General features: G+C 36.1%; 2 protein-coding genes across 2 annotated transcripts in view; one reads left to right on the forward strand and one right to left on the reverse strand.

Moving 5' to 3' along the window:
• Positions 1 to 516: 516 nt before the first annotated feature.
• LOC133325092 (pescadillo homolog) lies at positions 517 to 2,583 on the forward strand. Its single transcript, XM_061533917.1, has 4 exons — positions 517 to 551; positions 619 to 852; positions 912 to 2,234; positions 2,302 to 2,583. The coding sequence occupies exons 1-4, from the start codon at positions 534 to 536 to the stop codon at positions 2,581 to 2,583; spliced, it is 1,857 nt and encodes a 618-aa protein (XP_061389901.1). The 5' UTR covers positions 517 to 533.
• Positions 2,584 to 4,125: 1,542 nt separating this feature from the next.
• The window catches only part of LOC133325086 (aspartate--tRNA ligase, mitochondrial), a 99,593-nt gene continuing 91,964 nt past the window's right edge, over positions 4,126 to 11,754 (reverse strand). Inside the window, exons 2-12 of the mRNA XM_061533912.1 lie at positions 11,395 to 11,463; positions 11,177 to 11,330; positions 8,520 to 8,758; positions 8,212 to 8,455; positions 7,959 to 8,137; positions 7,805 to 7,894; positions 7,099 to 7,736; positions 6,078 to 6,561; positions 5,833 to 6,012; positions 5,638 to 5,766; positions 4,126 to 4,920 (exon numbers count right to left, since the gene is read on the reverse strand). Coding sequence (XP_061389896.1) covers positions 4,126 to 4,920; positions 5,638 to 5,766; positions 5,833 to 6,012; positions 6,078 to 6,561; positions 7,099 to 7,736; positions 7,805 to 7,894; positions 7,959 to 8,137; positions 8,212 to 8,455; positions 8,520 to 8,758; positions 11,177 to 11,324 — 3,126 coding nt within the window. The 5' untranslated portion in view covers positions 11,325 to 11,330; positions 11,395 to 11,463. The remainder of the gene's footprint in view (positions 4,921 to 5,637; positions 5,767 to 5,832; positions 6,013 to 6,077; positions 6,562 to 7,098; positions 7,737 to 7,804; positions 7,895 to 7,958; positions 8,138 to 8,211; positions 8,456 to 8,519; positions 8,759 to 11,176; positions 11,331 to 11,394; positions 11,464 to 11,754) is intronic.

Below are 11,754 nucleotides of genomic sequence, written 5' to 3' on the forward strand. Positions count from 1 at the left end.
GAAAAATCTGATGACATGAATTAAGAATAGTGTTGTATGAACGGGTTAATTCATGTAGGTAATTCTGAGAGCGAACTACGTTGTTCGAGTGCTCGTCAGAACATGGTATAAAATATTTCATTTGAATCATAATACAATAATAAGGTGATGTATCAAAACAAAATCCTTTGTTTTTGTCTCGACAATCTGTCATATGTCTTTGTAATATTCCATATGCTTGGCAACATTGCACATCGCATTCAAGTAGAATTTACGCACTTTGACAGTTAATCGAGGCATCAGCAGCGCTAAATGGACTACCTATTTATTATGCCATGTTTTAAATCTAGACAATATTGTACTGTGTGAACTCCCCCTTTATAACGTTGCCTTGTTGGCAGCGTTGCTCTTTATAGTATGCTACCATGTGTTACAACAATGTATGATATGTCAAATTGAAAAAAATAAACGGAGTAGCGACAGCCTACGTCGCACGTGTTTTCGTTTGTTTCTCTTGGAAAAGTTTATTTTAAAAATCCATAAAATTTAATAAAATGCGTCGTCCCAAGAAGGTAATTATTTGCCAAAGTATATTTCAAAACAAAATACTAAAATTTTTGTTTATCTAATTCCATACAGTATGAATCCGGTGAGGCGACACAATATATTTCACGCAGAGCGGCACTGCGTAAGCTGCAATTGTCGCTGAACGATTTCCGTCGTCTGTGCATTATCAAGGGTGTCTATCCCAGGGAACCGAAACATAGGCGCCGAGCCCAAAAGGGTTCTTCTGAAATTAAGATTTTATATCATGCCAAGGATATTCGTTTTCTGTTGCATGAACCGATTGTCTGGACATTGCGTGACTATAAGGTAAGAAACGTGGTGTACTATGTTAAAATGTGTATTTTATTTTTTTCTTGTGTTTGTAGATCTTTGCTAAGAAAACGGGTCGAGATCGTGCCATTAAGGATTTCCGCAACTTGAAGAGACGCCTGGCCCAACATCCCGAATTGAAGCTTGATCACATTGTCAAAGAACGTTATCCCACGTTTATTGATGCCATCAAAGATTTGGATGATTGTTTGACACTGCTGTTCCTGTTCAGTACCTTCCCCTCATTGCGTTTGATACCCCGTGAACAATCAGCTTTGTGTCGCCGATTGACAATTGAATTCCTGCACTATGTCATTGCCTCGAAATCTTTGCGCAAAGTTTTCATCTCCATTAAGGGCTATTATTTCCAAGCTGAAATTAAGGGTCAAAAAGTCACATGGATTGTACCCCACTACTATCCCTTCAAGCCACACTCCAAGGCTGAAGTTGATTTCAAAGTGATGTCCATCTTTGTTGAGTTCTACACCATTATGTTGGGTTTTGTCAACTTCCGTTTGTATCACAGCCTTAACATGGTATATCCTCCACAATTCCCAGCATCCGTATTGAATGACAGCGATGAAACTTTGAAGGATGAACATAGCTTTGTATCGGATCGTATTGCTGCCTTGAATTTTGAATTAATGCGTACCGATACCGTGGTGGAAGAAGAGGAAGATCTACAAATGGATATGGAGTTGTTGGAACAAGATGGTGATTCCAAAAAGGTATTGAAGATGAAACAAGAAGCCCAAGAGCTGGCCAGATTGCGTACCCTATTCAAGGGTCTTAAATTTTTTATAAATCGTGAGGTGCCACGTGAGCCGCTGGTCATTATTCTGCGTTCGTTTGGCGCTAAAGTTTCTTGGGATTCGACAATTTTCCCCGGTGCCACTTTCGATGAAACCGATGAAACTATTACCCATCAAATTGTTGATCGTCCCAGCCTTAGCAAACAATATATCTCACGCGATTACATACAACCACAATGGGTGTTTGATTGTGTCAACAGGAGACAGTTGTTGCCAACAAATAAATATTTTATGGGTGTGGTGTTGCCACCACATTTGTCTCCCTTCGTTGATCCCAAGCGTGATGATTATGTACCACCAGAGGAGAAGGCATTGTTGGATCCATCGCTCATTGAGACACATGAACAAAGTGATGAGGAGGTATCCGATTCGGATGAAGAGAAAGAAGGTGGTGAAGAGGCACAAAACATTTTGGATGCTCAATTGCAATTGGCCTATCAGGAAGAGAAAATCGAGGCCGATCAATTTATGGGCGATGATGTCAATGAAGATGAAGTAGAGGATGAAGATGAGGAGGAGGGTTCGGAAGAAGAGTTGGATGAAAAAGAAAAGGCCAGACTTGAAGAGGTAAATAGATTTCATTTTATAAAATCAACTTTTATTTATTCTTTTTTTTTTCTTTCCTTTCAAACAGAAAAAGAAAATGGCCGTACAATCCGGCAAAGTACACAAGGAAAACAAACGCCAACTGCGTAAAAACGAAGTCGACGAACATCGTTTGCAGGCTCGTATGGTCAAACCACGTCATCGCAATCTTTTCCGCAAACTGATACGTGAAAAGCAAGCTAAGGAAAAGGAGGAATGGTTGTTGAAAAAGAAACGCCGTGTCATTGAGGCCCAGGATAAGGCTGAAAAGAAGGCGGCCAAAAAGGCAGCTAAAAAAGCTGTTGCCGCCTCAATAGCCATGTCGAGTTAGATTTTGTATATGCTAATTATCTACAATACTACATACTATTATAATATTATGGTCCTCCTTTTTTCTTTAGCTAATAAGTTATATGTTTTTATCACATCAGCCGTGATATAATACAAATAAAAATTAGGCATTTTTTTAATAAACAAAAAAATAATGTAAATAAAATCTTATAAAAAATGGATTTAAAAGTGGATTCTTATTGTCTATGGAAAGCTTAGGTATCAGGTTGCAGGTTGGAAAAAGATTTAAAATGTTTTTAAAAAATCTACGCCTTGAAAAAATACTTTTAAAAAGTCTACGCCTTGAAAAAATATTTTTAAAAAAAATCTACACCTTGCATTTTTTTAACAATCTACGCATTGAAAAAATATTTTTAAAAAAATCTACGCCTTGAAAAAAAAATAAAAAATTTTTTAAAAAAATCTACGCCTTGAAAAAATTTTTTTAAAAAAAAAATCTACCCCTTTTTTTTTAAAAAATCTACGCCTTAAAAAAATTTTTTTTTAAAAAAATCTACGCCTTGAAAAATATTTTTTTTAAAAATCTGGGCCTTGAAAAAAATATTTTTTTAAAAAATCTACGCCTTAAAAAATATTTTTAAAAAAAAATCTACGCCTTAAAAAAAATTTTTATTTTTAAAAAATCTGGGCCTTGAAAAAATTTTTTTAAAAAATTTTTTTTTTAAAAAAATCTTTTAAAAAAAAATTTTTTTTTTAATCTGCGCCTTAAAAAAATATATTTTTTAAAAAAATCTACGCCTTAAAAAAATATTTTTTTTTAAAATCTGCGCCTTGAAAAAATATTTTTAAAAAATCTACGCCTCAAAAAAATTTTATTTAAAAAAAATACGCCTTGAAAAAAATTTTTTTAAAAAAATCTACGCCTTGAAAAAAAATTAAAAAAAAATCTGCGCCTTGAAAAAACATGTTTAAAAAATTTACGCCTGGTAAAAAATATTTTTAAAAAACCTACGCCTTAAAAAACATTTTTAAAAAATCTACGCCTTGAAAAAAATATTTTTAAAAAATCTAAGCCTTGAAAAAATATTTTTAAAAAATCCTAACATTCTGATGGCCCTTAAATTATTTGTTAAAAATCAACGCCTAATGAGAACCCTTGAAAATACTTTTCATCAATAAAAGTTTGTTTTATTTAATATAATAATAATATTATGTATACTATCAAGTATTATCTTATAACTGTAATGATTGCATTTACTAAATGCAAAATTAAAATAATTGAAAATTTTCAATAATAAGAATATTATGAGATATGAAAGAAGAAGAACTTAATAATTGATAAAAAACGGTATAACAGAAAAAAAGTTGTGTAAATTTTTGGGAGTTTGCAAGAATACGCACAGCGGCAAATCAGAGAATGCTCCAATTGAGGGTGAGAGTGGGTAACATGAACGAATTGAAAAAAAAGAATTGAAATAAATTATGGAATTCATTATACTCCTTCTTATAATGGGTAAATTTCTATGTCATTCTTTCTTCCCACACTTGATGATTGTAATGCATCATTTTCTAGTTCTTTTATTTATTGCTTCTTTTTAACTGCACGTTTTGTGGTTGTTGTTGGTTTGGGGGTTTCCACCTCCTCTGTTGCATTATTTTCATTGTCTGCATCAGCCTCCATAGGTTCGGCTTTATCTACCGTTTCTGTTTTACTACCATCAGTCTCCTCTTCTGCCATAACAGGTGTTGGAACACGTCGCGTTGCATCGGGATCGGTATCTTCTTCTTCGTGTTCATTGCCGGTATCATTTTCAAGAACTGACAAATGATAGAGAGCTTTTTCTTCCGGTGAAATTGGAACTGGTGCATTGGACAAGGGGTCTTTACCATTCAACGATTTTGGGAAAGCAATAACATCACGTATAGAGGTAGCCTTACACATTATCGATATTAGACGATCTAGACCCAGGGCAATGCCACCATGCGGCGGACATCCCGACTCTAAGGCACTCAACAAATGTGCCAAATGATCATGGGGTATTTTAAGGATTTCTTCCAACACATAATGCTGCATATCACGATCATGTATACGCATTGAACCACCACCGACTTCTTGGCCATTCAGTACTAGATCATAGGCCTGCGAACGTATATTGTATAATTCATCAGGTTTGGCATTAACAAATGTATCCATATCGTCGGGATGGGGTGCTGTGAACGGATGATGAACACTTTCTAGTACACCCGTTTCTGGATTCTTTTCGAACATGGGGAAATCTAAGACCCAAACGAATTTATTTTCGGCAATTTTACGTGCCTTGCCATTATCAACGAGGAACGTTTGATAGTCACAACGTATTTTACCCATAAGTTTGCGCTGGAAAATGAAAAAAAAAAATATTTTTTAAAAATCTACGCCTTGAAAAAATATTTTTAAAAAATCTAGGCCTTGAAAAAATATTTTTAAAAAATCTACACCTTGAAAAAATATTTTATTGTTTCTCTAGGTAATCACATGTAGGTCGTCCCCTCCCCGAACTACAGTCCTGCCAGTCGTAGCCTGATTTGCTTCACTAGCTTGATTAGTTCGTTTTCCATTTTAATTGCCGGGTCGTCATCTTTTTTTGGGTAAACATGATGCGCTTGTAGCACACCTAGAGCAGCCGGATCACAATCGGTTGATCTCAACGACACGTGGTTAGTGGTCTCGCCAACGATTGCCGCCGGTACTGGGTTATTAACACCCTGCAACGTAACTTTATTTCTCCTATTCTTTTTAAACATCTTAGTTGATTATTTTAAGGGCACTACCCCGATCCACGGGGGATCCGAAGATTCCCAAGGATTCCACGAAGTGCAGAGAAAAGATCCGGCCTAGTTTGATCTAGGTCCGCTCCACCCTGAACATGTTAAAATTGAAATAAATAAATAAACATCGTAGAAACCCCTTCCCATCCGCCAACCGGGAAGACGCGCCTATCCTATCCATATCCCTAAGGAAATCCGTCTATCCATAGAACTTTACAGAGTCTTCCATCCATGGCAGACCCTTAGAAGGAGAAAATTTGTTTCTGTACGGATAATTAATACTCACAGTTTCATCCTTTTCACCAATGCCCATGAAAAGCAAATCATTTTCTTCAATGTCGAATTTTTCAATTAATTCTGTTGCCACTTCGCTGGATAGAAGTTTAGATAAGCGATCCAATATGTCTTTATATTGCTGCAACGAAACAAAATCAAAACATTAACACATCTTAAATCCCATGAAAAAGTAGAAACAACTTACCACAAATTTGCGAACAAATAGAGTACCGGAAAATTCCTTAGATAAACTTTCATAATGTTTACGTGCGCCTGTATTCCAATAGGCATCACCACCACGAGCAATAATAACATAGGCTCCTAAATTTTTGAATTTTTCACCAAAGGTTGGATTCTTTTCAATGATGTCGGTGACATTGGAGAGCTGCAAAAAATTAAATAAAAAAACGTATTAAAATAATACATAAAGAAAAAAAAGTGATGACTCACAGTAAATCCGAAACGTGTATCTGGCTTATCGCTACCATATCGCTCAACAGCCTCCTCATATGTAATACGTCGGAATGGTGTATGTAATTTACCCAATTCCTTGGGCCATGAATAGCGTAGAACCTCTTCAATTAATTGTAGAATATCTTCACGTTTGGTAAAGGATAATTCGATATCAAGTTGTGTGAACTCGGGTTGACGATCGGGACGTGTAGCTTCATCACGATAACAGCGTGCAACTTGGAAATAACGATCAATAGCACCGGCCATTAACATTTGTTTAAATTGTTGTGGACTTTGAACCAAAGAGTAGAAGTGTCCCGCCTTACGGGTGGGTACAACAAATTCTTGTGCTCCACCGGGTGTACGACGGAACAGTGTTGGTGTTTCAACCTCAACAAAACCCAAATAATTTATGAGATATTCACGCATACGCATAATTACTTGGGAGCGTAAACGTAAATTATGTTGCATGTCAGCAAATCTGAAAGGAGAAGGTCAGGAAAAATTTGTTCAACGATTACCACAATTTTAGGCGTGAATTTGTTTAAGGAATATTTCAGGGATATCTTCAAGGATTACCACAGTTTTAGGCGTGGATTTTTTAATGAAAATTTATTCAAGGATTACCAAAGTTTTACGTGTGGATTTTTTTAATGATTAGCACAGTTTTAGGCGTGGATTTTTAAGGAATATTTCTTCAAGGATAGGCGTGGATTTTTAAGGAATATTTCTTCAAGGATAGGCGTGGATTTTTAAGGAATATTTCTTCAAGGATTACCACAGTTTTAGGAGTGAAGTTTTTGATGAAAATCTCTTCAAGGATTACCACAGTTTTAGGAGTGAAGTTTAATGAGTGATTTTTTAACAAAAAATTCTTCAAAAATGATAAGTTTTTGGCGTGGATTAATTTCCTCTGGGGATTCTTAAAATACCTCTACAGAAAAAGAATCATGGGAGGAGAGGTTTCTTTGCAGATATATAATTATAACACCACAACGAAACTCCCTAAATATCTTACCTCAAATCTATATAACGATGAGTTAAACGCAATCGCTCACCAGCCCTATTAAAACGACGCACTTCAAATGGTAAATTCTTTTTGGCGGCATTCAATACTTCTACCGTCTCGGCCTCAACTTCAACATGTCCGGTTTTCATTTTAGGATTAATGGTAGCTGTCGGCCGGGGTATTACAGTACCGACAACTTTTAGTACAGTTTCAAGGCTAAGATTTTTATCTTCGAAACCTTTCACCTTATCGGTTAGTAAAACCTGTGTTGAGCCATAACCATCACGTAATATAAAGAAACGATCCATACGTTGGAATTCCAGCCATCCACAGAGGGTTACTTTTTCGCCAATATTATCGGTGGTCAATTCACCGCAGGTATGAGTGCGGCTAGCAAATTTATTTAAATCCGCTACACAGACAACATTCGATGATGCGGATTTTTTAGAACCCCCTGCAGCAGCGGCTCCCTCACCCTGAGCATCATTACCATTATTTTCACCATCTGCGGCCTCTTCATCCACAACATCATCAATGGACATTTTCTTAACTTTCTCCTTGACTTTGATGGGACCATCATAAGGTTCATCGGGATTAAGGACCTTAACCGTTGCAACAACAAGTTCAACCTCACCAGTTTCGTGTTTCTAAAAAAAGAAGTAAAACAATTTTTTTAGTTAGAATGAAATAAAATTTAATTTTAATTCCAACTTACCAAATTAATATTCTGTTTGGGTCTAGCACAAACTTTTCCTGTCACCTGGACAACAGTGCCATCCGGTGCACTGCATACGGTATCACGCATCTACGAATTACAAGAAGCTAAGTTATAATATGTCATTACTTTTTAGTATGGCGATTAAACCTACATTATCATCCTCAATAATAATTTGGGTCTGGCCATAACCATCTTTCAATTGTAAAAATTTTGATGTTTTACCATTGGGTATCCAACCCACCAAGGTGATATCTTTGCCAATGTCACGGCGTCTAACATCATTGCAAGTTAGATCACGATTCTCAAAATATTTTAAAATGTTTTCATTTTCTAAAATTAAAATCAAAACACAAATTAATTTTTTAAATATAAAAATAATAAAAAAAACATATCCCCATACTTACTGGCAATTTTATATTCCGTACTGGTAATAGCTGTACTATTTTGGCTCATGGTGCTATATGATCTCTTATCACCAGCCCTTTTATTATTGAAATCAATATTGAGTATATCCTGTACTTCTACCTCAACATCACCGGTTGGCATTGTATGATTACAGGAATTCTTTGGACGTCTTTGTACTGTACCAGCAATACAAACGATAGTATCTTCGGGCATGTTAGCCAAACGACGGGCCACACGTGGATTCTAAAATATAAAATATTTAAATAATTTTTAAGTAATATATATTCTTTGGAGTACATGAGCATACCCTATTTTCCAAAATGACCAATTGACAGGCGCCATTGCCACGATCTCTCAATTCCATAAAGCGAGAAACCCGTTTTTTAATTAAACGTCCCGTCAGCTCAACATACATGCCCACATGATTGAGCCGTAAATCACCACAAGCGACACGCACTGGTGGCGGTGGAGGAGGATTCATATTAAAACCACTTGCCATTGCATTCATAATTTGCATGAGATCATTGTTGGACATGTTAGGTGGCACTAAAAGGAAAAGAAAGAAAAGAAAAATTAAATAAGGTAAAAGAACATGATTTTTTTAGAGACAACTCCAGCTGTAATCGTGAGTTCTTAAAGGATATTTCTTCAAGGATTACACAGTTTAGGCGTGGATTTTTAAAGAAATTTTCTTCAAGGACTACCACAGATAAGCCGTTGATTTTTAAGGACTACCACAATTTTAGGCGTAGATTTTTAATGAAAATTTCTTCAAGGATTACCACAGTTTTAGGTGTGGATTTTTTAATGAAAATTTCTTCACGGATTACCACAGTTTTAGACGTGGATTTTTTAATGAAAATTTCTTCAAGGATTACCACAGTTTTAGGCGTGGATTTTTTTAAGAATATTTCCTCAAGGACAACCACAGTTTTAGGCGTTGTTTTAATATCGAATATTTCTTCAAGGACTACAATTGTTTTATGCAAGGATTTTTAAAGAATATTTCCTCAAGGACAACCGTAGTTTTAGGCGTAAACTATAATAGTTTTATAAAAGGATTTTTAAAGAATATTTCTTGAAGGATATCCACAGGTTTAGGCGTGGATTTTTAAAGAATATTTCTTCCACTACCATTGTTTTATGCAAGACTTTTAAAGAATATTTCTCCAAGGACATTCACAGTTTTAGGCAAGGACTTTTAAAGAATATTTCTTCAAGGAATTCAACAGTTTTGGTAAAGAAATTTTAAAGAAATTTTCTCCAAGGACTACCACAGTTATATACTTTGATTTTCAAAGAATATTTTTTAGGACTTCTATAGGCGAAGTATTTCTTCAAGGAATTTTAAGAAACATTTCTTCAAGGAATTTTACGGAATATTTCTTCAAAGGATACCAGAGCTATAGGCGTGGCTTTTTAAGGGATTCGGTATTTTGGTTAGGTTAAGGATGTACGGTTAATATTAACAACCGTCCACTCGGAGACTATTGTCCATTGTGATCATCTTGGATACCTGAAAAAAAAACGGGAAAATAAGAGAGAGTGGAAGAGAGGGAAAATAGTAGGAGAAGGAGAGCCTAGATATGGTTATTTTAGCCATGCCAGATTTTTGACAATGCCTAGAATCTGGTTGGGGTCTATTTTAGAGAAGAAAGCTAGCTTATCAATTTCATATCTTACAAACTGTTTGCCTTCTGCCACTCAGCGATGGACATCTAAAGAGGATATGTTAAATTGTTTCTAGCTCTTCTTCGTCCTCACATAGACGACAGTAATCCTCTGAGAGATCTAATCCTGCAGTGACCTGTTATGATCCGCACAATGATTTTGATCTATCTCTTATTGTGTGCCAACAGCGAAGAAGCTCTTCGGCGAGAGAATTAGCTTTTGAGATTCTGCAACCAGGTTTTCTCCATCATCTGTTACCGACTACCTCGCCGTAGATCAAACGGATTTTGCATATGAAATAGACAATGGGTGGTTGCTCATATATCTCAATCGGAAGATTGGACGATTGTGAGCCCCCTGGAGCAAGCTCGTCGGCTATCTCGTTCCCTTCTATGTTGCTATGTCCTGAAAGTCAACAAAAATTAACTACTGCTATTGAGTTTTTAGTGCACGTCTTCAAAGCCTTGAGGCCGCCTGACTATCGACATTTATAGTCACTGCTTCCGCAGTAAGTGTTTTGACCATCTCGGCCGCTTTCGTGATTGCAAGTATTTCTGTTTGAAAAGTTTGTTAAGTTTTCATGAGTTGTATGAATTCAATTCAGTAATCTCCTGCACCAGTATCTTTTGTTAACCCCCTGCCACCATACAAGGCAACCATATGTAAGAATGGAGAGAACGACCGTCACATGCAGCCAGTGTATGATCTCTAATCTTAGTCCCCAGGTCTTTCCTATGGAGTACTTGCAAAAGTAGAGTGATATCAGTCCTTTCTTAGAGCGTTCCTCAACATTCCTATTCCACGTTAATTTGCAGTCAAGAATTGTACCAAGGTATTTTGCTTCTTCAGAAAGGGGTAGGGTCACTCCTCCCAAAGATGGCAAGCGGAAACTAGGAATCATACGTTTCCTAGTGAAGAACACAAATTCTGTCTTAGTGGGACAGGTGCACATACTCCTAACCTATTGGTTCTCATTACAAAACATCCTACGAATAATTTCAATGTCAATGCACGATGTGGAGCCCTCCGATCCCTGTACTTTGGATTTGTTTTAATAATACGATATTGTGCTTGCCCTAATAGAAATATCATCATAAAATAAAATTAGAACTTGGTAAGAATGTAATTTAGCATATAAGCCTCAAAACAATAACAACAATATCTAATAGATAGAACACTTATTGCCATCGTGTTTTTTTGGGGCATAGATAACAGATGTTGGGAAAAAAGTGTGTAATATTATTCCATGAGATACATGACAGGTGTCAATATTAAAAAATATAGTTTACTTACTGCTGTTGTTGAAAGGATTCATTCCGTTGTTACCAAAACCACCGCCACCATAACCACCACCGCCGCCATAGCCACCACCACCATAACCGCCACCGCCGCCAAAGAAGCCACCACTATTACCAGAATTACCACGTTGACGTCCTCCCATTATGATCTGTGGGTACGTATGTAAAAAGATATTCCAATAATTTTTTCAAAATCTTCACAAAAAAACTTACGTGACTATTTCGCGTCGGTACAAATGAGAAATTCCCTCCGTTTAATTCTTGGCGTAATTCTTTTTCGCTAGACGACGACTTTGTAAAACAAAGTTGGTGTGACGATGTCGATGCTGCTGCTACTGTTGTTTTTTGTGTGGTCTTTGGCACCACCAGCTGCTTGTAACTTGTCACAAATTTTGTTTGCTTTAATGCTCCTCTAGAAATTAATAACATTTTATTTATAATTTTTGTTTAAGTAAATGCGAAAAATGTCAATTTCTTTTTGCTAATGGTGATCATAACATAACACCACAAGTAATGCCGGTCGTCGGATTGCGTGAGAATTCATGCAATAATAATCGAGGAAAAAAAAGCACA

Source organism: Musca vetustissima, unplaced genomic scaffold, assembly GCF_032173495.1.
Source record: "Musca vetustissima isolate MV318-11 ecotype Yass unplaced genomic scaffold, APGP_CSIRO_Mvet_v1 utg22848, whole genome shotgun sequence".
NCBI classification, from domain to species: domain Eukaryota; kingdom Metazoa; phylum Arthropoda; class Insecta; order Diptera; family Muscidae; genus Musca; species Musca vetustissima.

Coding starts and splice junctions, on each gene's coding strand:
- LOC133325092 (XM_061533917.1), top strand. Junction 853..911: donor GGACATTGCGTGACTATAAG/GTAAGAAACGTG, acceptor TTGTGTTTGTAG/ATCTTTGCTAAGAAAACGGG. Junction 2,235..2,301: donor AAAAGGCCAGACTTGAAGAG/GTAAATAGATTT, acceptor CCTTTCAAACAG/AAAAAGAAAATGGCCGTACA.